This window comes from Oncorhynchus tshawytscha, linkage group LG14, assembly GCF_018296145.1.
Source record: "Oncorhynchus tshawytscha isolate Ot180627B linkage group LG14, Otsh_v2.0, whole genome shotgun sequence".
Lineage (NCBI taxonomy): Eukaryota > Metazoa > Chordata > Actinopteri > Salmoniformes > Salmonidae > Oncorhynchus > Oncorhynchus tshawytscha.
Genome location: NC_056442.1, coordinates 24,098,593 through 24,123,258, shown reverse-complemented (window position 1 = coordinate 24,123,258; position 24,666 = coordinate 24,098,593). Strand labels below are relative to the sequence as shown.

The 24,666-nt window shown below is 46.6% G+C and overlaps 2 protein-coding genes across 2 annotated transcripts in view; both read right to left on the bottom strand.

Annotated features, from left to right (window-relative positions):
- Positions 1–1,289, bottom strand: part of slc6a4a (solute carrier family 6 member 4a) — a 28,459-nt gene extending 27,170 nt beyond the window's left edge. Inside the window, exon 1 of the mRNA XM_042297191.1 lies at positions 99–1,289. The gene's annotated coding sequence lies outside the window, so the exon portion shown is untranslated. The remainder of the gene's footprint in view (positions 1–98) is intronic.
- Positions 1,290–4,214: 2,925 nt separating this feature from the next.
- On the bottom strand, positions 4,215–24,555 carry LOC112266826 (bleomycin hydrolase). The gene is made up of 12 exons (XM_024444674.2): positions 24,405–24,555; positions 19,759–19,956; positions 18,389–18,498; positions 17,955–18,096; positions 17,253–17,341; positions 16,875–16,967; positions 10,557–10,712; positions 10,093–10,251; positions 9,895–9,962; positions 9,607–9,724; positions 9,046–9,118; positions 4,215–4,524 (listed from the first exon to the last, which is right to left on the bottom strand). The coding sequence occupies exons 1-12, from the start codon at positions 24,412–24,414 to the stop codon at positions 4,373–4,375; spliced, it is 1,368 nt and encodes a 455-aa protein (XP_024300442.2). The 5' UTR covers positions 24,415–24,555; the 3' UTR covers positions 4,215–4,372.
- Between the last annotated feature and the right edge of the window lie 111 nt (positions 24,556–24,666).

The following is a 24,666-nucleotide window of genomic DNA, read 5'->3' as shown; positions in this document are numbered from 1 at the left end:
ATTGGAACAAAAGCAATTCTACTGTAGCAATAGGTCAGGTCCAAGCTGTGGATAGCATAGAATGGTGACTGAGAGGGAGAAAGAGAGGTGTGTCCTACCTGGGGTGAAGTTGGGTGCTGCCGGGACCAGCAACCAGCTCTGCTGTCCATAGACGTCCAGCTCACTCCCAGTTCCAACTCAGCATCCTGGAGAGGCCGGGCACGGATACACACTGGACAAAGCTAGGCTTCCCCAAGGCCACATTCTACTTAGCCTTGATTAGAGACACACACGCGTGCGAGCACGCACACACACACACACATACACACGCGCGCACACACAGCTTTTGCCAGTGCAGGGATCCCTTGCTCTTAATCCAAGACGCATAGTTCTGAAAGGGAAAGAAAGAGCCTGGCTGAGAGGCAGTGGGGCTATCCCTGACTCCTCTTACAACCACCTGCATTAGACTATCATACACCATGTGTGTGTGCCAGGGTTAAGTCTCTAGGGTAGGGACTTCCAAGTCCAGTCACTGGAGGCCCACAGAGAGAGAGAGAGTCACACACAGAAGACAACACAGTCCTTGTAATCATGACTATTTTTACACAGAGATACTCACAACGACTCACTCTTAACCAGTGTGGGGTGCTGCTGCGAGTGCGAGTCACTCCAATCTGTGGTAGGTTAATCGCCATCTCTCTCACACACACACATACACACACACACACACACACACACACACACACACACACGAGGGGAGGCAGAGAAATAAACAAAGCAGAACAATCCATCCTCTGAGGGTTTTAAGTTGGTGTGAAACAAAGGACTTTGAGCCCAGATAAATCCTCGGTAGTGGTGACGTCAGGACATCTACCAGTCCATCAGAGCCAGGGAAAGTCGGAGAATTGGAGGGTATAATATGAGTCTTGAATAAGCGGACTGTGTGTGTATTAAGTGTTGAATGAGTCACCATCCAGACTCCCATCACGATCAGGTCAGTCAGACAAAGCCCTGAAAAGATGAAGTGGAATTTCTTGGAATCTCTCTCTGGGAACACAGGGGGAGGCTAAACTACAAAGCTACATATTTGCTACTCAGTGCTGCCAAGGAAAAGGTACAGCACCTAAAAGCCCCTTAACAGCCTCTCTACTACATCTCAATCCTGGGCCCAGCTGGCCCCAAAGCCCCTCACATGGAAACTAACTCTGCTTGTGTGTTCATGATGGAGTGAGTGTGTTTGTGGCGGAGTGTGTGTGTGTGTGTATGTTCATGACTTTGTGTGTGTATGTTCATGACTTTGTGTGTGTATGTTCATGACTTTGTGTGTGTATGTTCATGACTTTGTGTGTGTATGTTCATGACTTTGTGTGTGTGTGTTCATGACTTTGTGCGTGTGTGTTCATGACTTTGTGTGTGTGTGTTCATGACTTTGTGTGTGTGTGTTCATGACTTTGTGTGTGTATGTTCATGACTTTGTGTGTGTATGTTCATGACTTTGTGTGTGTATGTTCATGACTTTGTGTGTGTATGTTCATGACTTTGTGTGTGTATGTTCATGACTTTGTGTGTGTATGTTCATGACTTTGTGTGTGTGTGTTCATGACTTTGTGCGTGTGTGTTCATGACTTTGTGCGTGTGTGTTCATGACTTTGTGTGTGTGTATGTTCATGACTTTGTGCGTGTGTGTTCATGACTTTGTGTGTGTGTGTTCATGACTTTGTGTGTGTGTGTTCATGACTTTGTACGTGTGTGTTCATAACTTTGTGTGTGTGTTCATGACTTTGTGTGTGTGTGTTCATGACTTTGTGTGTGTATGTTCATGACTTTGTGTGTGTATGTTCATGACTTTGTGTGTGTATGTTCATGACTTTGTGTGTGTATGTTCATGACTTTGTGCGTGTGTGTGTTCATGACTTTGTGCGTGTGTGTTCATGACTTTGTGCGTGTGTGTTCATGACTTTGTGTGTGTGTATGTTCATGACTTTGTGCGTGTGTGTTCATGACTTTGTGTGTGTGTGTTCATGACTTTGTGTGTGTGTGTTCATGACTTTGTACGTGTGTGTTCATAACTTTGTGTGTGTGTTCATGACTTTGTGTGTGTGTGTTCATGACTTTGTGTGTGTGTGTTCATGACTTTGTGTGTGTGTGTTCATGACTTTGTGTGTGTGTGTTCATGACTTTGTGTGTGTGTGTTCATGACTTTGTGTGTGTGTATTCATGACTTTGTGTGTGTGTGTTCATGACTTTGTGTGTGTGTGTTCATGACTTTGTGTGTGTGTGTTCATGACTTTGTGTGTGTATTCATGACTTTGTGTGTGTGTGTTCATGACTTTGTGTGTGTGTGTTCATGACTTTGTGTGTGTGTGTTCATGACTTTGTGTGTGTGTGTTCATGACTTTGTGTGTGTGTGTTCATGACTTTGTGTGTGTGTGTTCATGACTTTGTACGTGTGTGTTCATGACTTTGTGTGTGTGTTCATGACTTTGTGTGTGTTCATGACTTTGTGTGTGTTCATGACTTTGTGTGTGTGTGTTCATGACTTTGTGTGTGTGTGTTCATGACTTTGTGTGTGTGTGTTCATGACTTTGTGTGTGTGTGTTCATGACTTTGTGTGTGTGTAACTCTCCAGCAGCCTATATGAAAAAAACCATTCCATCCCCTCCAAACTCTTAACGCTGCTAAACATACCAAACAAACTCAACGGAGAGATTAACATCAACCTCCCCGAAGGTGAAACAAGAGATCTGACAGCTTTACTGTGTTGCTCCTCTATTGTGTTTAGTCATACAAGCCTCTAAGTAGGTGTGCTGATCTAGGATCAGCCCCCCCCTCCCGTCCACTGAATATCAATTTTGATCTATTATGATCTAAAAGGCAAATCTGATCAGAGATCAGCACTCCTCCTCAGACTTGAGATGATCCATAAACAGGAACCTAAGGTGAGAGGGATGCCAGTACGGACCTGAATGGTTCTCACGTCCACGTGTTCCACTTCCACTGCTCCCTACTTACAGGAGAAATCTGCACTGGGACATTCATAGCTACGACAATAACAAGTCTCTTATGTGCCAACAGGGGAGAACTGGTGAAAAGTGAGACAGGGGTTGTGACGCAAATGAAGGAGCCAAGAGAGAAAGCCAGTGGACCACAGACGGAAAGGAAGGTGAACTTTTACACACGCTGTGTTCATGTTTGTGTGGAGCTCAACGGTAAGGGACACACACACACTCGCCCTCTCTTCCGTCTGACCCCATGGGAAATGTACTGCCCCTGTGTTCGGCCACTCAGGAGGGTTGGAATTCAGGGGTCGGGGTCAATTGCCGGCCGTTCCTGCGTTTGTCGGTTCGGGGGATCTCTGGGAGTTGTAATGATTTAATAGTGGGGTGAGAGGAGTGGCGGGTGGCTGTGGTACGCCTCACACGGCTGGGATTCCAGGGGACTGAGCTGACCCCTCCCGACCCCCACCCTCTGAGCTCCAGCCTACCGGCCCTTCTGTCACCTCATTCCAGGCAGAGCTCACAGTAATGCAAGGCATACGGCGAGGAGCAGCAGGGGCAAGTTCACAGGGGGGAGCTTGTGCGTAATAACTGTCTCTATCCACATGAGCTGAACTGAATGTGTTGGGAGTTGAGTTCCCCCTACTGCTTATTCATCAAAACATACTAGTCTGACCACCACCACTAAACTCTGACTGAACCTGTCATAGTTGTGATATTATGCTCCCCTGGATGCTGATGTGCTGAACTGGCACTTCCCCTTCTGTCAGTGGACGATAACTCACCGGATTGGACCATAGCTGGGGGAGGGTGGTTAGAGGGCGGGCGACTGGTACGCTGCTTCCTGACACCCCTGCCTAACTCTCTCTCACACACCTCACTCTAGTCTAGCTGCTCTGGGTTGAACTCTGACCTAGGGAAGCTAGCAGAGAGGAAGGGATGGCATTACGCTGGGCCTCAATAATACAGCTAGGGCTGGTGGGGTGGATATGTGTGTCTCCTGGTGAAAGACTGGGATGGACTACTTACATAGGACGTGACCCTGAACCAGCCCTAACAAAGAGATGGTACATACAGACCTTTTAACAACCCCACAGCTTTCTACATACCACAGAATGTTTATGAAGCCAGAGGACACACAACAACAAAAACTGAATTGCAATAAACTCTGCTGGTGCCTGGTGGCGGAGAGAAGCAAAAGAGGACATGGACAAAACAAAATGGCCGAAAGAAGACGTGTGTTTTTCCAGTAAAAAAACCCGACTTTTATTATTTGTCTAGAGAACAGGCTGTGGTGGGTGGAAGTCTATGGAGGAGTAAAACCAGAGAGATGGGGCGGAGTCAAACAGACCAGGGCTGAAACCAGGCGGGTGGGATGGCACCCTCTGTTTCCATAGTTACAAGGCCAAGGCTCCCATTGGGTCCCAGGCAGGAAGGACGATGGGCTCCTTCTGCATTACTTCCAGCACCTCGGGGGCCAGGTACTTCTTGTCCACGACCACCTCGTACACGTATTCAGAGAACCACTCGTCGGTCATGATTAGGTAACCTGCCACACACACACACACACACACACACACACACACACACACACACAGGGTTAATTCATACAGTTAGAAGGTTAAAAAAGACCCGATGAAGGTGTAATTGAGATTGTTGGTATAAGATCCATTCAATCTGTGGAGCGTCGAGATCCCCAACGTGCCGCTGGAGTTTCTTCTCAGGAATCATTAGTCTTGATTAACGTCTCGAAGACCAGTCAGTCTGAAATCCATTAGCCAACAGCAGTACCAGTGACTCACCCTGTACTTCAGTGGACTGCCCTATACTGAAAGCAATAGGTGCGAGTGTTCTAAAGTGTGAGACCAGATAAGAGGGGCGTCCGTCAGCACCCCTGGCCTCAGACCTATTGTTCCACAGGGAGAGGGAAGGAAGGACGGACCCCTCACCCTGTCTGTCTGTTCCACACAACACCTGGGTTTAAATACTATTTGAAATCTTTCAAATGCATGGCTTGGACTGGTTTTCTTTAGCCTGCATGGAGTGCCAGGTGGGCTGGGTTTGCACTTTTGGGACGTTTCTATTTGTTCCATTGCACCAAGCAAGTAAAGCAGGAAGCATTTGAAATTATGTCAAATAGTATTTGAACCCAAGTCTGTCCCACACTTCTGTCCTCACCTCGCACACCTCAGCCCAATAAATCTCCAGATTGCAAGGGAGAGACTGAAAACACACATCATTTTATTCATTAACACAGCATTAGGCCACTTTATCCTTCCCATACAAAAAAGATGAAAGAATATCTCGAATGCCACTTCATCCTGCTCTAATACATTTTGATAACAAGCCCAAAAACACAACTTTCAGTGTACACGATCCCACTCTGAGACCTTGGCCCTGAAAACACGTACAGACACAGGCCATGGCCTCGCTCTCACAGACAGGGTGACCGAGAGTACATCAAATCATAAAGAGCAGCATATAAAACACTTGATGTGAAGAGATTAGAGGGGCGAGAGCAGGATGTTTAATGACAATAGGGGCATTCCTCATACAGTGTTCTTATTTATCTACAAGGGCAATGGGCCTGTCTGAACAAACTAACAACCCAGATTACAGACAGGGAGAGGAACAGCTCCAATCTGTCCACGTGGCGATAGATTTGGGATTTGAGCAGGCACGGGCTGGTTCATTTGGGCACGCAGCAGAAAACGTTTTAAAACATTTTCCAACTAATGTTTCTTATTGGACAAGTCCAGGTGGTCTCTCCGTGTTTCAGACAGCTTTTTTCCGTTTGGTGCCTAATGAATGCGATCCTGTGGTTATACGGGATTGTGTAACGGTCAGAGCTGGGGACTAGACCAGATTGAGACCACTGTTTGGTTTTCCTCTCATCTCTGGACCCGGGCAGTGCCTAGAGCACATCTCTCCCCGCGCTGAAAAGTTGCATTATCGATGACGTCACAGGGACCTCAGAAAAACGTACCTCAGCTCAAAACAATACCCCAAGTTCTGTGTGTTATTCGTTCTGGGGGTTATTCGTTCTGGGTGTTATTCGTTCTGGGTGGTATTCATTCTGTGTTCTGTGTGTTATCCGTTCTGTGTGTTATCCGTTCTGTGTGTTATCCGTTCTGTGTGTTATCCGTTCTGTGTGTTATCCGTTCTGTGTGTTATCCGTTCTGGGTGTTATTCGTTCTGGGTGTTATTCGTTCTGTGTGTTATCCGTTCTGTGTGTTATCCGTTCTGTGTGTTATCCGTTCTGTGTGTTATCCGTTCTGTGTGTTATCCGTTCTGGGTGTTATTCATTCTGGGTGTTATTCGTTCTATGTTCTGTGTGTTATCCGTTCTGTGTGTTATCTGTTCTGTGTGTTATCCGTTCTGGGTGTTATTCGTTCTGTGTGTTATTCGTTCTGTGTTCTGTGTGTTATCCGTTCTGTGTGTTATTCATTCTGGGTGTTATTCGTTCTATGTTCTGTGTGTTATCCGTTCTGTGTGTTATCCGTTCTGGGTGTTATCCGTTCTGGGTGTTATTCGTTCTGGGTGTTATTCGTTCTGTGTTCTGGGTGTTATTCGTTCTGGGTGTTATCCGTTCTGGGTGTTATTCGTTCTGTGTTCTGGGTGTTATCCGTTCTGGGTGTTATCCGTTCTGGGTGTTATCCGTTCTGTGTGTTATCCGTTCTGTGTGTTATCCGTTCTGTGTTCTGGGTGTTATTCGTTCTGGGTGTTATCCGTTCTGGGTGTTATTCGTTCTGTGTTCTGGGTGTTATCCGTTCTGGGTGTTATCCGTTCTGTGTGTTATCCGTTCTCGGTGTTATCCGTTCTGGGTGTTATCCGTTCTGGGTGTTATTCGTTCTGGGTGTTATCCGTTCTGGGTGTTATCCATTCTGGGTGTTATTCGTTCTGTGTTCTGGGTGTTATTCGTTCTGGGTGTTATCCGTTCTGGGTGTTATTCGTTCTGTGTGTTATCCGTTCTGTGTGTTATCCGTTCTGTGTTCTGGGTGTTATTCGTTCTGGGTGTTATTCGTTCTGTGTGTTATCCGTTCTCGGTGTTATCCGTTCTCGGTGTTATTCGTTCTGGGTGTTATCCGTTCTGGGTGTTATCCGTTCTGTGTGTTATCCGTTCTGGGTGTTATCCGTTCTGGGTGTTATCCGTTCTGTGTGTTATCCGTTCTGTGTGTTATCCGTTCTGGGTGTTATCCGTTCTGTGTGTTATCCGTTCTGGGTGTTATTCGTCCTGGGTGTTATTCGTCCTGGGTGTTATTCGTCCTGGGTGTTATTCGTCCTGGGTGTTATTCGTCCTGGGTGTTCACTCTGCGTATTCTTCCTTTCCAGTTTCCAGGAAAGGTGTGTGCGTGTCGGGCGGCGGTTTCGTATAGCGGCATTATTTGTCTTAACGGGACAGCAGATGTGTCCTACCTCGCCTTACAGGGAGAGCTGTGGGTGGAATTTACTCTGCTTTAGATCCCATAGTACAGCTGAAAAGTTCTGAGCAATACGGGTCACAGACTGCTAAAGCGAGTACTGTCTGCAGCACATCCTGTTTCCATCACCTCCTTAGTTCGCCATAACGTCAACATTATTTCCCAAACCTATCTGTGACGACGTCACCAACGTAAATGTAATAGCAGATATAAGAGTGTGTCCATAGTCTGCCCGGTAACGTGATATGTTAACAAGGGAATCGCAATAGCCAGTACAAATATTGTTTCTCACTATACCGAAGTAGCTGTAAAAGGGGCGGTGTAGAATCCCAGAGGTGTGTTGAGAAGGGCATCTCTAGCCTATAAACAGTCTGTCACAATGAAATATCACATGTCAGATTGGCCCACATTCCCCATATTTGTATAGTAATCACGGAAAGGTACAAATAGTGCACTCTGAGGCCATAATAATCCATCTTGAGAAAAGCCCTGGCGTTTGGAGGGTTTGGGCAGTTTGCACCAGGCACCACGGTGTTAACCTAATTAGGTGGGATCCTCTCGGGGGAAACAAAATATTACTGGCAATTGGATAGATGATAACCCTCGAAACTTTGCGAACACACATTTTCTCCGTCCGCCGTGGCGTTGACAAGTCCTCCCTCCCCGTCCCCAGCTGTCCATCAAGCGGTGCTCACCGCCGCGGGTCCTCCACACCGTTTGTTTTCAATAACTTTATTAATACATCCGAGATGGAAGAGTGCGGATATGAAGGCTAACTCCCATCTGCGTGGATGTTTATGGAATATGAGTGAAATACAGTTGATTTGAGGAGGCACCAAAGTGTTAGGCCTTTTTATACATTTTCAATATGCAGATGGCATGAAGTCATTCACCAGGAAGTGGAACTACATAACAAAACCCAAATAATCTGCACTGGAATGCAGAGCACAGGGTGCGTAGGGATGGAGAGGGAGAGCGAGAGAGAAAGAGAGAGGTGGGAATGGTGGATAATTACGTATTTTCGGTAAAAAGCCACACAGTCCCAACAGAGGAGGGTTCAGTATTTGTTTACTTTCAAATGTTTTAGTGGCGCTGGATGGAAGAAGGAAAATACTATTTGAACCCAGGCCTGTAGTATGACAGTGTCTGAGCCGGACTCTTCCACACAGAGGAAGTCGGGAGGCTGAAACAAAATGGCGTACTGTTGTGTTGTGAGAGGGACAAAGGGCCGTTGTCTGGGAAACATCCCCGTTGTTGTGCCTTCTCTCCCTCTGGGGTTCATAGCCATAACAGACAAAGCTACGGTAGGGGGCCAGACATGAGTGTATGCCGCAAAACTAACCCCAAACCAAACCAGCCCTCCACACCTAGTCAATTATAAATTCAAAAACAAAGCCAGGCGGGTGGGGAGGGAGCTAATCCTACTTCAAATTCAATCGACCTGACAGGAAATTCAACTGTCCCGGTGATTGTACACTGACGCCCTGTGGTGTGAGAGAGAAGAGAGACGAGGGGTCTGGGCCTTCACATAACTCGGCTCAGGCGGACCTAGAGGGGCTCTCGTGTTGCGAGAGGCAGACAGACATCACAAGGCTGCGTGAGAACGGGCCCTCTCCTCCTCTGACCTCTGGCCGACTCAGCGCTCTCACCTTTATTCCCACGGTCGTCCCCCCAGGAGTTCTCCACCCTCCACTTCTCATAACCTCCATCCTTTTCCTCCTGCTAGAGTGAGCGAAAGGGAGAACGAGAGAGAGAGAGAGACAGAGCTCAATCAAAATGTGTGATTATTAGGAGGCAGATGGACTTCTTCTCCATTTGCTGGGTACAAGTCAGTCTGTGTTTTCTGATTTATGCCCGTCATACATGAAGTACACTATACATGGTGGAAGTATATTCAGCAAATGATACAGTATGTCCATTAGTAACAGAGGAGGGCAGGATTCCTAGTGGGGTGCAGGGCAGGATTGGTAACTCCTACGTTGTGTAGCCTAGGGCCCTGTCCAGCTGTTCTGAGGAGAACGGGGAGACAGGTGGGGTTCACATACAGGGGGGGAAATTGACAGCCATTTTAAAACATAAAGTCGATTCAAACGACTGTAAACACCACACTGGACGCCTTTGGTGCAGAGTCACTGGGGAACACTCAAATGCGGCGCGTATGTACGCATGTGTGTGTGTGTGTACATACGTGTGTGTACTGTGTGTGCTACCTTGTCGGTGACAGCGGTGAGGATCATGGCGTGTGTCATGAGGGAGTCTCCGAAAATCAGCCTCTCTGCCTTGGACAGGTTCTTTATGGACACCCCGAACACCAACTCATGGTTGAACCTGAGAGACGGGGGAACACAGGGAGGGACAGGATGAGAACTCACACACACAAACACGCACACACACACGCACACACACACACACACACACACGCACGCACAAAGATCTGACTTATAGTGAGTTATACATGCGATGTTGACACATGTTCGCCTCTCTCTCGTAAAACTCACACATTCATGTCGTTGATGCCCAGTTTGCCATGGAAATGCTTGCCCACGTCGCAACCGAACCACACAGCCTACGAGAGAGAGAGGGAGAGAGAGAGAAAGAGGGAGAGAAACATGCGTTACAGGTCGTCTCCTTGCACACTCGCTCAGTTGTCAGACGTAGCCATGATCTAACTTCCTGGACACGCTCACACACAGTACCTCTCCCTCTTTGATGGAGTCCGCGGCGGCCTTTTTGAGTAGCTGGATGGGCTGGTTATTGTACAGGGTGTTGTGTCCGCCCACCATGTTGCCCAGGAACTCAACGCTATACAACTTCTCATAGGGGTTCTGAGGCCGCGGGTCATTCACCAGACAGACCTGTGGGGTGGGGGAGGGAGAACAGAGGTTAGACTCAGCTCATCAACAAACACGGAAAGAGAGGGCATTATTCCTGACTCCAACCCTTGGTCTAATATAGACTAACTGGGCCCGGTGCTTTTCCTGGGTCGCAAAAATTCAGAAAACGCCCAAAGTTTCCAGGAACTTCAGGAATTTTTCAACCCCAGGGGAAAAACTCATGGCCCTAATAATGATTAGCTCTTGTAATAATTCATTACGATCAACTCAAAGCCGATATTGATATTTTATTCAAATATACCAATAAAGCTGGGTAAAAAGTTGACCTTGTCCTGAATGTTGTAGAGGGGCTTGACCAGCTCCTTGTAGAACTGCTGAGGGGACAGGGGGCCCATGCGGTGGAAGTTCTTGTCCTTGTCTCTGTACTCCCAATAAATGGAGTCAGCGGGGCTGCCCAGACACACAGTGGCCACCCTGAAGACCTGTAAACAGCGCACGTGAAACAACAGACAGGACGAAGAAAAGACCTTACGTTAGACATGCAATACCACTGTAAGACACAGACAGAGCACATTGATATCTCTTAGATAGTCTCTTATGTAAAAGCGCCATTCTAAAACTCAAACTCGGGGACCAAAGAGAGCTTAACAGTAGTGTGAGGAGGATATCCGCCCTGCCAAAGCCCAATCCCTCTTGCGCTCTCTGCCTGGCTGTATCGCTGGCTCTTCCTGTCGTTGTGGTTTCTGACTGTGTTCCCATGGCGTTCCTCTGGCCTCGACCAGTCTGTTTTGACAGGGTTCTCAGAATAAGCCTTCCCTTATCCCTTAGCCTTCCCAACTGATACGTCGATCTCGGGAATTTCCTTCTGAAAAGACGTCGTGTACACCAGTCCTATCAAAGCCTATTATGTAAGCGGATGTTCTGGCGGTTCGAGAATACCCAGCCATTGTCGGTGTCTGATTATGCTCTGTCGGGCTGTCAATCACAAAAAAAGGCTTAAAATGTGTACACTGACTCCCAATCTGGCATGTACGCGTAGGTAGTCCGACCGTTAGTACGCGAGCACACATACGCAATACACACAGACACATACACGCACGCCTATATTTACGAGGACTTCCCATTGACTCCCACAATTTTCATTTACTTTCGGCAAAAAAGTCCAGGCAAATTAAACTCCTAATAGGGTGAGAGCTGGGGAATTACGTTTGGCCCCGGAGCTCTTCACCAAAGCAGAGACACTCAAGGGCCGTTGCTGCTGCACTTTTCCACTGTGTCAACAACATTAACTACAAATGACATGCCTGTGTTCAGGTTGATCGTAGTCAACTATTCCCACATAGGCCCTTGTTGTAAATTAAGAATTTGATGTTTTTGCTGACTTAAATAAAAACACAAATATTTTCAAAAAGACAGCACACCCAGTCACATTCCCACCTACCCAGACCCTCACAGTAACCCTCACCTTTTCCCAAACCCAGACAAGACAGCGCCTTGAAGACTCTGGGTTTGTTTTCTCTATCCCGTTGCCCCGCGGTGCAGACTAAATGCCAACGGTGCCCATCCCTGCCCTGTATTTAACCAGCACGGGCCCCAGATGCACCGAACACACAAACAGGCCCCTTTGCCCCCCCGTGCCCTCGGGCCCCTGTCCCACCTCACATCCCGGTCTCCTCCTTGGCAGGTTAAATAAACGCCCCTGCCCGTCCAAACACAACAGAGCACCCATGTAGACCCGGTGAAACGAGGCTATGCTTTTCACAAAACAATGAGCCAGAGCCCCACTGACGTCAGCAGGCTGCAGCAGCACAGCCCTCAGTGAGTCAATATTGAATCACCTGCTTCCAAAACGGACAGACGAAGATGAGCACGAGACACTGGGTGGGCTGGGCACGTCTCCATTAGAATCATGTATATAGCACTACCGCCAAGATTCTTGGTACTGTCTCTTCTGTCCTGTACCCGCTAAAATGTTGATTATGAGTAGCCTTGTTCCATTGTATTCCTTCACTGTGTTAAACCCCCCAGTTCATTTCTCAGCACTGGTACAGTCCTCCTCAGTAGTAGGCTACCAAATCTCTTACAGATATCCAACCATTCCTGTTGGCTCTCTCCCTCTCAGGACACAGACAACCATCCATCAGCATGGACCAGCAGAGGCTGACAGGGTCATGTGTGGGGAGCAGGCGGCCCACCCTCCCTTCCTGCCTGCCTGCCACCCTTACCCTGGCCCTTCCACTGAGGACAGACACACTGCGTTGAGGATGGAAGAGGGAGAGGGGAGATTTACGACCGCTGGACCATGCTGGACACCGTGTTTGACCAGTGTCTTTAGAGACCTTTGCTTTCTTTTTTTAATGTGTGTGTCGCTGTCTGTATATCTTCTGACGTACACTACATAGCTCCTCTCCCTCCCACTCCTTACACGCTGCTTCAGCGGGTGGGTGGAGCTGGTGAAAGAATCCCATGGCTGCCGTCTGTCGGGGGCTGGCTGTTGTGGGTTTGTAAGCCGTTTGGGAAAGATTAGTAAGGTTTTTGTGTGGCTTCTGAGCGCAGGCAGGCTTCTTCAAGGCCACCCGGGTCCTGATTTTCTGCTTGGCCAGGTTTGAATTAGGGCCTTATCTGCGATGGCGGCTGGGATCCCCTGTTATTGACAAAAGCAGGAAGCCGGAGTGACCCGTGTTTGTTTGGGGAAATTGCACCGCCTGCACCAGAGGACAGTCTACAACAGCCTGGGATAAACATTAAAACACACGTTGTAATAAGAAAGTGTCCGTCTTCATAAAGACTGACCCAGACGGCAACACGGGACTGGTTAACAGTAGTCTAAGACCTGGCTCTTGTCCTCAAAGGTTTTGCAACGGAAAGCGAAAAGGAGTGTTTCTTATCGGACAAGTTTAAGGTACAAGATATTCCCTTCCTGCGCGTTCTCTTCCGTTTGGTGCCTAATGAACAAGGCCCTGTACTCATAACCTACGGAAATGCTCCGTAACCCCATTTCATCTGAACAGGCCCAGCAATTAATAGATTAAGGAAGCTCCTCTAGATCCACAGCATGCCCCCCCACCCCCACCTCCAGCCGCCTGTGGGATAACGCAGACCGTATTCTTGTGTCGTGTGACATGGATGAAGCCCAGGTGTGGGTAATAAGGCCTGTAATTGGCCGATGCCGGGGCATCCGGAGAGGCTGCGTGTCTCAGCGGATCATGCTAGCCTTTGAGCGTACCTACGTAGCATGTGTTTGCATGCTTGGCAGTAAACACTGGAGCGCCTGCAGCACGCCAGCCAGTTAGCGTCAATGCTACAGCAACACACACGCTCCATCCTCTCCTCGTCGGCTCACGCATGCCTGTTTGTTTGTTGAGTTACCTCCCGTTGCCCAAACAGAGGGAAATCACCTCGTCAGAAGAGAAATAAACAAACAAACAGCAGAACACACTAAAACACCTTGTGCTTGTAACTGTGAAGGGTGGAACCTGCCACGGCCCGTATCCACAAAAAGCGTCTCAGAGTAGGAGTGCTGATCTTGGATCAGCTTTTCTTTTGAATCACAATAGATGAAAAGGGTGGACCTGATCCTAGATCAGCCCTTCAACTCCAAGATGCTTTGTGACTACGGGCCTTGCTGCTTTTGAGCCAAAGCCCTGGGACACAGAGCCTAGATGAAACTGTAAGCAAATGACCTGTTTGAGAGAGCAGCTGGGGTAGAAGAAATGGACTGGGGTTGACTGAGACTTTCTGGCCTTGTAAACAGAAAACACATGGGGCCATTACAGATTGTAACAACGTTGTCAAATTAAGAAATATGAGCTGATGAAGTGCGGCGGGCCGCTTTTCAGCGCTGGCAAACGAGCCCACACAATAACACAAACCCACCCACAGCGGCCTGCGGCTACAGCCAGCGCTGAGCCAACACACTGACTACGTCCCAAACCGCACCCTATTCCCTTTATAGTGCACTACATTTAGTGCACTGTTCAGATGAAATGGGGTTACGGAGCATTTCCGTAGGTTATGTAGAGCCCCCAATGGGCCCTGGTCAAAGCAGTGCACTATATAGGGAAGAGGGTCCATAGAGAGGTAGCCACTCCAAAGGCACACGCAGCATGTCAGTCAACTCACTGTCCAATCAATGACTCCGTACAATCTACAAACACACCACTCATACTGAACACAGTCATATGTGCCCGAAGGAGACTTTCTATTCAGAATGTCCGGCGCCCAAATGGGCATGTTCTATACAGCAGAAACCGCATAGGACTGGATATGAAGAGAACAGGAACCGGCCTGAAGGAGTGCTGCAGAGAGGATGTGAGGAACGTGTGTGTGTGTGTGTGTGTGTGTATTATGTGTGGTCGTGTGCTAGCAGAGGTGGTGTGTGTGTGTGTGTGTGTGTGCTTGGAAACGTCTCCCTGTGTTTGTGCGCACCTGCACCCCGTCACACTCCTCACCCAGGGAGTGTGCCCAACGCCAGATCCTCCCCACCTAAAGTAGGCCTGACATCCCCTGGCTTAACGAGGGCCGAGTCTGGGAGCTTTGATCAGCTATGACTCACACACCAACTCTAAAATGTAACCACAGACACACACACCAACTCTAAAATGTAACCACAGACACAAACACCACTTCTGAATATAAACACAAGCCACTTCTAAGCATACATAGAAACACACACACCACTTCTAAACGTTCACACACGCACAAACCCACAACCTGTCATACTTGGTGTTTACATGGTTTACGTGTGCAGTCTGAACCCAGAACAAGGTGGCACAGCCCGCACACTGAAGTCACATGCAACACTCGGAAAAGGACTGCAATACTCTGTAATTGAACATGACACGTTTCAAATGGCCTGGGAAGTGTCCCAAATGGCCCCCTATTCCCTATATATAGTGCACTATAAAGGGAAGAGTGTGGCATTTGGGACGTAGCCCTACTGTGTCAACACAACATGCTGAGTGACGAGCACACAGAGAAGTTAATTAATGAAAAAGAACCCGACTAACTGATCACATCCGACAGAGTGTATTCTAGCTTAATTAATTATGGCTAATTTGTTGGCTTGCTAGCTAGGAGCTAATCTAAATCACGGCACAACAGTGATGTTTCACTTGTCGCAACAGATGCCAAGCATAAAATAGAAGCCCGAAAGCGCAGTCAACGCACCCTTCTCCGTACGGATGCCCACGGGACGGGAGGAGAGGCGCTGGTTACACCCTTCACCCTCCCGAGCCAACATCCCCCACCTTTCTCTCTCTCTCTCTTCACACTCCCCCTGGCTGCCAGAGCTGTGTTACACAAAACAAACTACTACCAGGTGGACAAACAAACACGTTGACAAAAACACAAAAAAAACCCTCTCTTGTTCATAGAAGTGCAACGAGGGAGAACTGGAAGTGTTGCACAATCAGAATGTGCTGTAGCGAGCGTAGTGTATCCAGTGCGGTAAGGGCAGTAGACACAGAGTCTGTTTAAACAAGCAGTCAGGGGCATATACAACAGAACTGCTCCACACAAAAGCTACATCCTTTATGTAATGTTCTCTCTCTGGCTGTGTGATATTGACTGACTGACCACACACACCTCTGTCTTAAGTGGTACTGTGAATGTTGGGACATTAAGGCTTTATTCTCTCACAGTGAAATTGCCTTACGCCATTCAATGTGAGGAGCCTTGCGATAAAGATCTTGTTTATGGAACATTCTGTCACCAGGTCCGTGAGGCGTGTGTGAGTGCACGTGGACACACACACACGCATGTGGACACACACACGCACTCTCTCTCTTTGCAGCCAGAAGTATAGAATGACAAGCTGTCACCAGTGGATTATAAACAGTACCGACCATATATCACTACAGCCATTACTACAGCCATTGCTAAATGTGGAAGAGTTGGGTTACGCAATGTTATGCAGTGCTGGGAGGGGCTTGTGATTATGTCCTAATTCATTACTACTGATAAAGCACTGTTTAACAAAATAAACAGTCATCTCTATTTGGCCATTTCTAGCAGTTCCTTTTCTAACCCTACTTATGTCAAACATGCTGATTTAAGGTAGAAAACTAATTAGCGTCATTATTTAAGGGGGAACACAGCTCCAACAAATTCCAAAATTAGATCTGAACCGAGGAGGGTCTATCCACTGTCTGACAGTTAGAGGAATCAGATTTGATAGAGGAATCAGTGGTGTGGTGAAAGTCAATGGTATTAGATAGGGTAGTGTAACACACACACACACACACACACACACAGACACACACACCTTTGTTATCATCCTTTCTGTGTGCTGCTACAACAGGCGACAGATACGTTTGAATTGAATGTCCAATAACTAATCCGAAAACAAATATTGCCTAATAATTACTGGAGCCGTAATGGTTATCGTCCTTGCCTACCCAGTACCTGCTGTGTTAAATACATACAGGCGTGTTACAGCACGTGTCCTTCTCAGAGCACAGATCTACGGTCTGTTATACAGCCCCCTCCTCTGGACAAACTGACGCAGTGCTACAACATTATTGAACAGGAAAACAGTGTGTGGTGTGATGTGGTGGCGGTGTGTGTGATGTGGTGGTGGTGTGTGGGTCGTGCGCTCTGTGTGGTGTGCGAGTCGTGTGCGTCTTTCCCTAACATGCGCTTACCTCCTCAATCATGGTGTCCATGGCGTCAGACAGCTCGGCTTCAGTGGATTCACTGGCCACCATGTTGCGCAGTCTTAGACAGTATTCTCTCAGCTGGAAGCCAGGGAACATTGGCATGACATAGTACACAGCGACATGTATTACCGCGTGACATTGTGGAGCATCTCGGGTTAGGGGTTAGTTATCTGGGTCTTCTATAAGAAAACAGACGACACCAAAATGAAAAAAGGTGGCTTCTACGCTCTTTCCGTGGTGTATATGCTTGTACTGCTTTGTCTTGGTATGAAACAGGAGGACTAGGTTTTTGGTGTTGTACTTCTACACAAGACATCACTATGAAATCGGAAATGTCGCAAAGATGTAAGTGAGTCGACCTACCTTGTGATTGAGGATGTCATTCATTCGCCGCGAGGCCTCGGAGCTGTGAGACTCTGGGAAGCATTTCTTTGGGATAACGCCATACTTTTCTGATGATCGGGGAAAGGTAATAACATATATATATATGCCATTTAGCGGACACTTTGATCCAAAAGCGACTTACAGTCATGCCTGCCTACATTTTTCCTATGGGAGGCCCCAGTGGGAATCAAACCCACGACCCTGGCGTCGCAAGCGCCGTGATCCACCAACTGAGCCACAGAGGACCATAACTTTAAGGCTTTGCCCGCGGGCTGTGGTCAAAAGTAATGCACTACGTAGGGAATAGAATGCTATTTGGGACGCACCCTTGATCTAAACCATTAACCTGACCCATTAAAACAGTGGAAGGATAGTTACATAGAATGTCTAATTAAAAGGAATTACACAGTAACTACTACATTAGTAACTCACCAGAAACAGAATCTAGACAGTTCCAGTAGAATTTTGCTTATTTTCTGCAGTAAACGGCCACCGCCGAGTAGTTACAGTCTAGTTACCAAGGTAGTTACACTGTGAGTCCTAAATGGCACCCTATTCCCTACATATGAACCCTGGGCCAAGGTAGTACCGAATTTAGGGAATAAGGTGCGACATAATGACATAGAATAATGCAACCGAAGCAGCAACACTCCCCTGATCGGGTAACAGGTATGAACTGACCAATGAGGTTGACCAGCATATCCCACTGGCCGCCGTCGTTGGTGGGATTGGAGAGCAGGAACTGGACCAGTCTGCCGTCTACAGGCTCCTTCCTCTGGGCTGTCTCCACACAGGCCTGCAGGAAGTAGTAGCACCGCTCCACCTGAAGGGAGGATGGAGAGAGTGCAGAAAGGGGACATGATGGAGAGAGGAGACGAGAGGGGGGGGGGCGGTGACGTCCAATCGGTACAACATTGTCCAGTGTACAGAGCCACACACAAAGGGGGTTTAAGGCAGACAATGAGTCTAATAGTACTAAAGATACGCACTGCCAAACACACCAACACTGTTCACACCCCACCGCTGAAATGTAACAACAAATGCATTGTATATTCTAGTGGCTGTTACTAAAAGTTGCTCAAGTGAATACGTGTGACGAACAAATGAGGTCTTACCTTGTCCCAGAAGAAGAGGTAGGACTGACTGAACTCAAACTCTTCGATGTTGAACTTTTTCATGAAGGGAAGGCGCATGACGTTGAGGCACGAGAAGATCCAACATCTCCCTGAAACCCACAATCAGCACAGATGAGTATGGAACTGTGTATATGGGGCTGTGCCTCAATAGCAGCTTCCCAAATAACACTCTATCCCCTATTCATAGACACATAGTTAGACCTCCTGTCTCCCCACCCCACGGTTGTGTCCCAAAATGGCACCCTATTCCCTATATAGTGCACTACCCTACTGTATTTATTTATTTATCTGTTATTTTACCAGGTAAGTTGACTGAGAACACGTTCTCATTTGCAGCAACAGCCTGGGGAATAGTTACAGGAGAGAGGAGGGGGATGAATGAGCCAATTGTAAACTGGGGATTATTAGGTGACCGTGATGGTTTGAGGGCCAGAATGGGAATTTAGCCAGGACACCGGGGTTAACACCCCTACTCTTACGATAAGTGCCATGGGATCTTTAATGACCTCAGAGAGTCAGGACACCCATTTAACATCCCATCCGAAAGACGGCACCCTACACAGGGCAATGTCCCCAATCACTGCCCTGGGGTATTGGGATATTTTTTGGGACCAGAGGAAAGAGTGCCTCCTACTGGCCCTCCAACACCACTTCCAGCAGCATCTGGTCTCCCATCCAGGGACTGACCAGGACCAACCCTGCTTAGCTTCAGAAGCAAGCCAGCAGTGGTATGCAGGGTGGAATATATACAGTGCACCAGTAAGACTAGCTGTCGCCATTGGCGACATTGGCGTCACATCTCTGCATCAGGTATGTAGGTCTATTTCGTTCACATGCAGTCTTTGTACATGACCAGGCCCCTGGAGTAGTTACAGATGCTGGGTGTCAAATATATTGGCACCCTTGCGCGCAACATTATTTTATTTTATTTTTTAATTGTTGAAATTGAAAAACATTTGTTTTTTGTGTATTTGTTTGATTTACAGCTAAAATTGAGATTTCTCACTTCAAAGACAACAATGGCCTGGACTAAATTATCTGCAATTTTTTATTTTATTTAACCTTTATTTAACCAGGCAAGTCTGTTAAGAACAAATTCCTATTTACAATGACGGCCTACCGGGGAACTGTCTTGTTCAGGGGCAGAACGACAGATTCGATCCAGCAACCTTTCAGTTACTGGCCCAACGCTCTAACCACTAGGCTACCTGCCTCCCCGGTGGCTACAGGGTAAAAAATTGCCATACAACCAGTTTTAAAAAGAAAAAACAGAACATTCTGCTCCATTGCAATCCATTGTAAAGTGCAAGGGTGCCAATATATTTGACCGTATTTGTAGGTAAGCGTACCTGAGTTTTTCTGGTTGGTGATAGGCTTGCCCTCTGTGGGGATGGAGTGCTGGAATATGTGCACGGTGTCCTGGACCGTCTGCCTGTGCAGACACACCTCCAGCGGGTCGATGCACGTGGACACGTTCTGGGCCAGCAGGTACCTGGGCTCCGCCCGCAAACGCTTCACAAAGGAGGCGATCTTCTCCTGACTCAAACCTGAGGAGGACAATAGAGAGGTTGTAATTTTTAAGGAAACAGGGACAGGGTTAGCCTGGTTACTGGTCTGTTTATGCTCTCTTGACAACTTTGTAATGGAATTAGCCTGCCAAACATTGTTTGGCGTGACAAGGAGTTGGCATAAACGCAGAAACAGATCTGAGACCAGGCTAGGCCAGGGTGTATTAGAAATGCAAACAGATCTGAGACCAGGCTAGGCCAGGGTGTATTAGAAATGGAAACAGATCTGAGACCAGGCTAGGCCAGGGTGTATTAGAAAGGGAAACAGATCTGAGACCAGGCTAGGCCAGGGTGTATTAGAAAGGGAAACAGATCTGAGACCAGGCTAGGCCAGGGTGTATTAGAAAGGGAAACAGATCTGAGACCAGGCTAGGCCAGGGTGTATTAGAAATGGAAACAGTCAGGATGAAACAAAGTGGTAAAGAGCTGTATTATAAGGAGGATGTTATTGGTGTTTGATCGGGCAAAGTGGCAATGGGTTCCGAATTGCAGCGGGACTAATAAAGTTGTATTGTATTGAAATGTCAAAAAAGTGGCAAAGGGAGCGATCAAATAATGCCTTGCCCCGCCTTCGTCCACTCCCCACCGGACAATGTGGTACAAAACAGCAGGACATCAAGTTCGGTATCAAATATGCCCCAGTTCACAAAAGTGTTCTCATCCTATTTTGACAGGAACGATCCATATATAGTGCCTTCAGAAATTATTGACTTATTTCACAATGTTGTGTTACGGTCTGAATTGAAAATGGATTGCAGAAATGTTTTTCCTCACCCATCTACACCCAATACCTCATAATGACAAAGTGAAAACATGTTTTTAGAAATGTTTGCAAATGTATTGAAAATGAAATAGGTACTCACACCCCTGAGTCAATACTTTGCAGAAGCAATTACTTTGGCAGTCTTTCTGGGTAAGTCTCTAAGAGCTTTTTCAGATCTGGATTGTGCAACATTTGCCCATTATTGTTTTCAAAACACTTCAAGCTCTGTCAAATTAGTTGTTGGTCATTGCTAGACAATCATCTGCAGGTCTTGTCATCACATTTCAAGTAGATTTTAAGTCAAAACTGCAACTCGGCCACTCAGGAACATTCAATGTCTTCTAGGGCTGAACCTATTTAGTCGACTGAACAATTGTTTGGTCGATAGGCTGTTGGTCGACCGAGATTTCTTTAGTCGAGCAGTAGCAAAAAAAACATTGTAAAATCATGGTGTACAAGACACCTGTCTGATTGGCGCCTGTCTGAGTGGACTAATCCATTGTTAAGGTCGTGGGGGTGGCACAGTCTATCACACACATGCTACAGAAATTGTATATGGTTATATTACGTACGAACAATGGGGAAACACAAAAAAAAAAAAAAGTTTTATAACAAATGTGCTTTCTACCGCGTTGGATAGCGGTTGCTGTCCATGGTTCTGAAACATCAGTGGGCTGTTGAATTGCCTCCTTTTGCTGGACCATGTTGTTATGTGCATAATAGCAAAGTTAACCAGCATATTGGTGTTGAGAACAATGGGCGGAGGCAGCAGCGGAGTTAGGAGAAGAGAAAACAGCCCTTGCCTTAATTTTCTAAGAAAAAATAGGAAACCAACTAAATTAGGTATATAATCAATAGCCTAACTGTTAAATGTGCCTGGCTTTATAATTTAACCATACATTCAGTATATGGAAAATGACATGTTTTAACATTTCGACCAATCAATTGGTCGAAAGAACAGATGACTCTTGGTTGACCAAGATTTTTTTCAAGTCAGAGACAGCCCTACTGTGTTCTTGGTAACCAACTCCAGTGTAGATTTGGCCTTGTGTTAAATTCATCTCCCAGTGTCTGATAGAAAGCAGACTGAACCTGGTTTTCCTCTAGGATTTTGCCTGTGCTTATAGTTCTATTCCATTTCTTTTTAATCCTGAAAATCTCCCCACTTTTAACGATTACAAGCATACCCATAACATGATGCATCCACTACTATGCTTGAAAATATGGATAGGTGTTGTGTCACTGCTTCCCGCTCTGGTAGGCCTACATTATGATCAAATAGCCACAGTAGCCTACATGACCACTGTTAAAACTGTAACGTAAAGTGGGTACAGTCTCAGTGTTCACAGTAAACACGTGCCGGAAGTTGCACAGAATGTTCAAGTTTGCGCTTAGCAGACCAAAATGTAGGGAACATTAGTGAAGGTCAGTGACACATTTCTTTATTATATTTAATCAATTTTAAATTCAGGTTGTAACACAACAAACTTTGGAAAAAGTCAAGGGGTGTGAATACTTTTTGAAGGCACTGTATATGTGATACTAGAACTATCTGTAGTAGTAGTACACTGATAAAATAATGCTGCTGTGTCATTCCATCAAATTCAAATCAAATTTATTTATAAAGCCCTTCTTACATCAGCTGATATCTCAAAGTGCTGTACAGAAACCCAGCCTAAAACCCCAAACAGCAAGCAATGCAGGTGTAGAAGCACGGTGGCTAGGACAAACTCTCTAGAAAGGCCAGAACCTAGGATGAAACCTAGGAAGGAACCAGGCTATGAGGGGTGGCCAGTCCTCTTCTGGCTGTGCCGGGTGGAGATTATAACAGAACGTGGCCAAGATGTTCAAATGTTCATAAATGACCAGCAGGGTCAAATAATAATAATCACAGTGGTTGTCGAGGGGGCAACAGGTCAGCACCTCAGGAGTAAATGTCAGTTGGCTTTTCTTAGCCGATCATTCAGAGTATCTCTACCGCTCCTGCTGTCTCTAGAGAGTTGAAAACCCCAGGTCTGGGACAGGTAACACGTCCGGTAATATTCCATCAAATACTGCACAGCAATTAAACACAGAAAAGAACATTGCTTAATCATGCATACTGCCTGACTCAAGCCCTATTGGTTCTGGACCATCAGGCTATTTTACATGACCGAGGTTCAAATGCACTGGCCATTCCTGGGGTGTATTCATTAGTCCACACCGTGGTAAAGCGTAGCAAACGTTTTGCAACAGAAAACATTTTGCGACAAAAATGAGTGTTCATTACTGGACAAATTGAGGTTCCCTGTTTCGGCAGTTTGCTTCCATTTGGTTCAAAGTGAATACACCCCAGATCTACAGGGATAGACAAACCCACATGCCTCAGTACTCCATCATTACCACATAAATTGGATAAATCATACATTATTTCCTGCTGTCAGCTTGCTACAGTAAATGGATGATAGAGACCCTATTATGCTGATTTAATCGGTGTACAAAACCAAGTGGGGTGTGTCGCCATACAAACGCAGGGATAGGCAGAGAGCCCATTCCAACGCAGCCTCCACAGAATGGAAAAGCATGAATGGGAATGACTGTCAGTGTCACTTTAGTTTTGTATGGAAAGGTGCCAAACTGGTGTCTGGAGTGACTTGCAACTTTACATATAAGTTGTTGTATAGCTTTTATGACTGACTTAGTATCTTTCCTGGTCTTTGGGTGCAAGTCTTTCTGAGGTCAACAAGGTACCAAAATCACATCACACCAAAAATTCAAAGTCTATCACTATAAACCCATTGTCATAGTGTCAAACATCCTTCCCTGTCAGATAGCTTAATGTTTTATTGTGCCTGGGGAGGGCATATTCTGACAGTTTAACGTCAAGCTAGCTACTTGAACAACCAAGGTATTGGGTTCGTCGTGGACTGCCTGCTTGTTGACAAACACTGCTTCGCACTTAGTCTCACTTTATTCCACTTTATTAAAGGGGCAGCAGGTAGCCTAGCGATTAAGAGTTTAATTAAAGTCGGTGGTTCGAATCCAGAGCCGGCAAGGTAAAAAAAAAAAAAAGCTGCCGTTTTGCCCTTGAGCAAGGCAGTTTAAGCCGGGCGCCGATAACGTGGACGTCGATTAAGGCAGTCACCCGCACCGCTCTGATTCAGAGGGGTTGGGTTAAATCCCCTTTATGGAATAGAACTGGCTAATGCTCACCTAAACAGTTGGTTAAATAGCTAGCAAGTTGAGCTGCCTCCTATGTTAACTGACTGACTGGATAACTAACAGTTAGCTGCCAAGCCGATACTTGACTAACATTACATAGAGTTAGCTAGCTTACGTTAGTTACTAGTAGTAACAGTACCCATCAACTTTTCTGGCACTGATAGCTGGGAAGACGTTGGATGGCTGTGCTGAAGTTGGTCGGCTACCATTATCAAGCTAGCTAACATTATCTGTCATGTCATTATCAAAGTGAAAAAACACATAAGAAAGCTGGCTGGTTAGCTATGCTATGTTAGCTAAGCTACGTTACCTAACTTCGCTAACCGGATAGCTAATGGTCTATCTGAAAAGTGACATAAAGCTAGCTATCCGGCTAACGTTAGCTAGGGAACGCAAATTGAGCTCACATGCTGGCTATACAAGTGACAATGAATGAAATAAGACAAAGTAACACATGACATACCAGTCTCCATGTTTCCGAAGAGGGTTAGGAAGTGTTTCTATATGTCTATAAAAGTCACCGGCTCTTTGTTTATCTCATTCGCCGACAGTCAGTCAGTCCGATCAGATTTCCGACCGGAAACAGGAAACATAATTGTTACAATGTAACAATAGACTGGGATGTTGTGTATCACAAACACCAATGGCATAACAGTTTCCTTTAACATGCCCCTTGGCATTTAAGAGTATGCCCGAGACTGGTGAGGACATTGGACCTTATATCA

Excerpts from the sequence above, each read along its gene's own strand:
- LOC112266826 (XM_024444674.2), bottom strand. Across the intron at positions 18,097-18,388 it reads ACCTCTTCTTCTGGGACAAG|GTGGAGCGGTGCTACTACTT; the intron begins GTAAGACCTCAT and ends TCCTCCCTTCAG. Across the intron at positions 9,963-10,092 it reads ACTCCATCAAAGAGGGAGAG|GCTGTGTGGTTCGGTTGCGA; the intron begins GTACTGTGTGTG and ends TCTCTCTCGTAG.